The sequence below is a fragment of the Stomoxys calcitrans genome, chromosome 4 (assembly GCF_963082655.1).
Source record: "Stomoxys calcitrans chromosome 4, idStoCalc2.1, whole genome shotgun sequence".
NCBI lineage: Eukaryota > Metazoa > Arthropoda > Insecta > Diptera > Muscidae > Stomoxys > Stomoxys calcitrans.
Genome location: NC_081555.1, coordinates 173,900,998 through 173,906,997, shown reverse-complemented (window position 1 = coordinate 173,906,997; position 6,000 = coordinate 173,900,998). Strand labels below are relative to the sequence as shown.

General features: G+C 37.3%; 1 protein-coding gene across 1 annotated transcript in view; it reads left to right on the top strand.

Annotated features, from left to right (window-relative positions):
- Positions 1-3,398: 3,398 nt before the first annotated feature.
- LOC106082695 (potassium voltage-gated channel protein Shaker) overlaps positions 3,399-6,000 on the top strand; it is a 694,624-nt gene continuing 692,022 nt past the window's right edge. Inside the window, exon 1 of the mRNA XM_059366520.1 lies at positions 3,399-3,505. Coding sequence (XP_059222503.1) covers positions 3,462-3,505 — 44 coding nt within the window. The 5' untranslated portion in view covers positions 3,399-3,461. The remainder of the gene's footprint in view (positions 3,506-6,000) is intronic.

The following is a 6,000-nucleotide window of genomic DNA, read 5'->3' as shown; positions in this document are numbered from 1 at the left end:
TATGCCATATCGTGTTTGGGGTTAGTTTGGGCCTGTTTTATGTTTCTCTCCCCGTGTTGCTTGTGCTCGTGGGCTTCCATAGCAGAAGCTATTAAAAATATTTTAAAAAATTCTTTTAGTTTTATTTTGTGTAAAAACAACCAAATAACATGAAAGACATATAACAAGCAAAAAAAAAAAAAGAAAACACCAAAAGAAAAACAAATTAAACATGAATTTCTTTTGTATCCATTTTACCGCCAATGCGTATGCTCAGACGCTCTAGGTGCGTGAGTGAGTGAGTGTTTGTTTGCATGGGGTATTTTTTTCATTTTTTTGCTTCCACAAAATATTTACCTATGCAAAAATGGATATTTGGTTGCTCTGCTTTCTTTCGTTCGGTTGGTTTGGCGGAAAAACACCAAGTGGAAATGTGGAAAGCAAAAGTGTATGAACCTTGTCTAGAACAACAAGCACCAGCACCAGCACAACAACAATACCAACGCCAATATGAGACGTTGGCGATATGGCGCGCCGAAAATATGATGAAGTCTTTATTTCTTCAGCCCGTTTTCCAAAGTGTGAAAAATTGTTTCCACTTTTCTGTGAAAATTCAATGATTCGTATCGTAAGATGGTACAACTGTTGCGCTTCTGCTTCCATGGTGAGAAAAATTCTTATCATATTTTTTCGCCACCAATGATCTGCTATGGTCTGGTGTGGTTATGAGTTTGAACTGTGGTTTGGTGGGAAATATTAGCAAAATCACTTTGCTAAAAATTTGAGATATATAATCCTAATATCTATAATAATTGTAGGCCACCGTAGCGCAGAGGTTAGCTTGTCCGCCTATGATGCTGAACGCCTGGGTTTTAATCCTGGCGAGACCATCAGAAACAAGTAAAAGCGTGCTGAGTTCGGCTGGGCTGAATCTTATATACCCTCCATCATGAATCGCATTTGTCGAGACCCTTTCCCGGAATCTCTTCTTAGGCAAAAAAAATGACATAAGAAAAGATTTGCTTTGCTATTAGAGCGATATCAAGATATGGTCCGGTTCGGACCACAATTAAATTATATGTTGGATACCTGTGTAAAATGTGAGCCAATTCGAATAAGAATTGCGCCCTTTGGGGGCTTAAAAAGTAAAATAGAGAGATGAATTTATATGGGAGCAGTATCTGGCTATAGACATACAGACCGTATGTTGATGGTCATGAGGGAATCCGTCGTACAAAATTTTGGGTAAATCGGATAATAATTGCGACCTCTAGAGGCTCAAGAAGTCAAGATCTCAGAATGGTTTATATGGCAGCTATATTAGGTTAAGTACGGATTTTAACCTCATTTGGCACAGTTGTTGAATATTATAACAAAATACTTCGTGCCAATCTGCATTTAAATCGAATAAGAATTGCGCCCTCTAGTGGCTCAAAAAGTCAAGATTAAAGATCGGTTTATATTGCAGCTATATCAGGCTATTTACCGATTTTAACCACACTTGGCACAATTGTTGGAAGTCATAGCGAAACACGTCATGCAAAATTTCATTCCAATCGGATAAGAATAGCGCCATCTAAAGGCTCAAGAAGTCAAGACCCAAGATCGATTTATTTGGCAGCTGTATCAGGTTATGGACTGATTTTAACCACACTAGGCACAGTTGTTGGATATCATAACAAAACACGTCGTGCAAATTTTCATTCAAATCGGATAAGAATTGCGCCCTCTAGGGGCTCAAGAAGTCAAGACCCAAGATCGGTTTATATGGCAGCTTTATCAAATCATGGACCGATATGGCCCATTTACAATCCCTACCGACCTACACTAATAAGAAGTATTTGTACAAAATTTCAAGCATCTAGCTTTACTTGTTGGAAAGTTAGCGTGCTTTCGACAGACGGACGGACGGACGTGGCTAGATCGACATAGAATGTCACGACGATCAAGAATATATATACTTTACACGAAAATTAGTATACCCCCATCCCCATGTGGTGGAAGGTATAAAAAATTTTTCAGCGGTGATTTTCCCCTCCTAATGCTGGCAATATTTGTGAGGTAGTATGTCATGTAAAACTTCTCTCTATAGAGGTGTAGCACTGCGGCACGCCGTTCGGACTCTGCTATAAAAAGAAGGCCCCTTATCATTGAGCTTAAACTTGAATCGGACTGCACTCATTGATATGTGAGAAGTCTGCCCCTGTTCCTTAGTGGAATGTTCATGGGCAAAATTTGTATTTGTTTGTATTCTAAATAAAAAAACTTAAAATCACTGTACAACTGCCGGCTTTTTTTTGGCGTCGTTGATTATCATGATGATGATGATGATGATTGTGGGGTGTTAATGATCATGAAACATTTAGAAATACTTTTTGCGGGTCAGTTGGGAATGCGACGGTCTACAGATCGTAACAAAATTTTTCAAAGGCGACGGGTACGTGTGTCTATTTGATTGATCAACTCGAAACCAATTGACCCAGGTTTTTGGGACAAAATCAATAAAGAACAGTGCTTTTGTGTCTGTGTGCGCGTGTGTGTGTGTGTGCGTGCTTTTATAAATTATGTGATTCCCTTTTAAATGATAATAAATAAAAAATTCAATATCATCATGGGATTTGAGAAAAATATTAAAAAATATATTAAATCATGTTTAAGAAAAATTATGATAATAAATATAAAAGAAAAGTGTGACGTTTTTGGGAAATTTCTTGTGTTCAGCAAAAAAAAAAAAAAAAAAACAAAATGAAAATCCCCTAAAATCGATTTGTGTTTTATAAATAAAATATTCTGTGTTTTGGCATTATTCATCAGAATTGACAACAACGACAGCTCCATCTATTCTCGTCATCGTCTGCGTGGTCCATCACCATTACTTTCACATTCATCGTCATCATCACCATCATCACAATTTCTCATTCCATTTAATTTCGTTGTATTCTGCTCCGTATTGTATTCTTTTGGTGTAGTTGTTGTTGTTTTTTTTTATTCTTTTTGGAAAATGTTTTAAACATTTTTCGTTCAGAGTGTTGACATTTTCGCTATCTTAAAAATGATGTGACATATAATAATGCCATTGTTGTTATTTTATTGTTTTAATTTTTTTTGTTTGCCTGTGTCAACCAAAAATACGCAAAAATTTAAAAAAAAATGAATTTATAAAAAAAAATTGAAAAAAATATAAAAGTAAAACAAATAAAAAATCAAAAGCGTGGCCAGTGTAAAGTGTTAAATTTAATCTTTAAGGAAAATTGTGCTGATATGTGTGAAAAGCGTTTTTGAAAAAATTCAAAAATAAAATCGAAAATTTTTATAATATATTCAGTAGATCCAACTCAAATTTAATTGAATAGTTAAGTGTTTCATTACACATCCAAAGTCAAATACTTCAAATCCTGCAGCCACAAACACTTTTGTTGTAGAGTGTTTGTGCCAAACAACTTGTGTTCTTCTGTACCCCCCTTGTAAATGGATTATTTCGCATGGCTTACGTATCGGCGCACAGTAGCTTGACTCAAGCTCCAAGGTAAATATATATATGATCAATATTTAATATAGAAAATATTAAAAACCAATATTTGTGTAGGGGTTCTTGAGTCAATAATTTTTGCTACCCATATTATCAAGAAGAAAACAAGTAAGAGTGTGCTAAGTTCGGTGGGTCGAATCTTATATGCCCTCCACCATGGATCGCATTTGTCTAGTTCTATGCGCGGTATCTCTTTTTAGGCAAACAAAGAATTATGGATAAGAACTATTATGCTATTCTATTCTTATGCTGTATCCAGTTATAGTTCGATTCGGACCATAAATGAATGCTGAACATTGTAAAATTCATTGTGCGATAGTTCAGTTAATTCGAATAAGAATTGCGCCTTGTAGGGGCTCAATACGCTAAATCGGGAGATAGGTTTATATGAGAGCTGTATCAAGCTATTGACCAAGACCAAGACCATATTCAGCACGTATGTTGAACAAAATTTACACGTATGTTGTACAAAATTTCTGCCAAATCAGATGAAAATTGGGCCCTCTAGAGGCTCAAGAGGTCAAGATGCCAGATCGGTTTATATGGCAGCTATATCAGGTTATGTTCCGATTTGCGCCATACTTAGCACATTTATTGGAAGTCATAACAAAACACCTCATGCAAAATTTCAGCCAAATAGCATCAGAATTGCGCCCTCTAGCGGCTCAAGAAGTCAAGATCCAAGATCGGTTTATATGACAGCTATACCAGATTATGATCCAATTTGAATCATACTTAGCCCATGCCTTGAAAGGGATAGCAAAACACTACGTGCAAAATTTCAGTCAAATCAAATAAGAATTGCGCCCTCTAGAGGCTCAAGAAGTCAAGACCCAAGATCGGTTTATTTGGCAGCTATATCAAAACATACACCGATTTGAACCATACTAAGTGCAGTTGTTGGAAGTCATAACAGAACACCTCATGCAAAATTTCAGCCAAATCGGATGAGAATTCAGTGCTCTATTGGCTCAAGAAGTCATGATCGAAGATCGGTTTATATGACAGCTATACCAGATTATGAACCGATTTGAACCATACTTGGCACAGTTGTTGGATATCGTAACAAAATACTTCGTGCAAAAATTCATATCAATCGGATAAGAATTGCGCCCTCTAGTGGATCAAGAAGCCAAGATTCAAGATCGGGTATATGGCAGCTAAATCGAAACATGGACCGATTTAAACCATACCTAGCGCAGATGTTAGAAGTGATACCAGAACACCAGGTGCAAAATTTCAGTCGAATCGGATTAGAGTTGAGCCCTCTAGAGACCCAAGAAATCAAGACCCAATATCGGTTTATATGACAGCTATTTCAGGTTATGAACCGATTTACACCATACTCAGCACAGTTGTTGGTAGTCATAATAAAACACCTCATGCAAAATTTCAGTCAATTGGGATAAGAATTGTGCCCTCTAGAGGTTCAAGAAGTCAAGATCCCAGATCGGTTTATATGGCAGCTAAATCAGGTTATGTACTGCTTTGCGTCATACTTAGCACAATTATTGAAAGTTACTACAAAACACCTCTTGCATAATTTCAGCCAAATCGGATGAGAATTGCGCCCTCCAGCTGAACAAGAAGTCAAGATCCAAGATCGGTTTATATCGCAGCTATATTAAAACATGGACCGATTTGAACCATACTTGGCACAGTTGTTGGATATCATAACAAAATACTTCGTGCAAAACTGCATTCAAATCGGATCAGAATTGCGCCCTCTAGAGGCTCAAGAAATCAAGACCCCATATCGGTTTATATGACAGCTATATTAGGTTATGAACCGATTTACACCATACTCAGCACAGTTGTTGGAAGTCATAATAAAACACCTCATGCAAAATTTCAGTCAATTCGGATAAAAATTGCGCCCTCTAGAGGCTCAAGAAGTCAAGATCCAAGATCGGTTTATACAGCAGCTATATCAAATGATGGACCGATTTGGCCCATTTACAATCCCAACCGACCTACACTAATAAAAAGTATTTGTGCAAAATTTCAAGCGGCTAGCTTTACTCCTTCAAAAGTTAGCGTGCTTTCGACAGACAGACGGCCAGACGGACGGACAAACGGACATGGCTAGTTCGACTTAAAATATCCTCCCTTTTTCTTGATTACCATGTCATTTTAAGTCGATCTAGCCATGTCCGTCCGTCTGTTTGTCAAAAGCAGGCTAACTATCGAAGGAGTAAAGCTAGCCGCTTGAAATTTTGCAAAAATACTTTTTATTAGTGTAGGTCGGTTGGGATTGTAAATGGGCCATATCGGTCCATGTTATGATATAGCTGCCATATAAATCGATCTTGGGTCTTGACATCTTGAACTACTAGAGGGCGCAATTCTTATCCGATTTGGCTGAAATTTTGCATAAAATGTTATGGTATGACTCACTATATGACTCCCAATGTGCCAAGTATGCTTCAAATCGGTCCATAACCGGATATAGCTGCCATATAAGTCGATCTTGGATCCTGACTTCTTGAGCT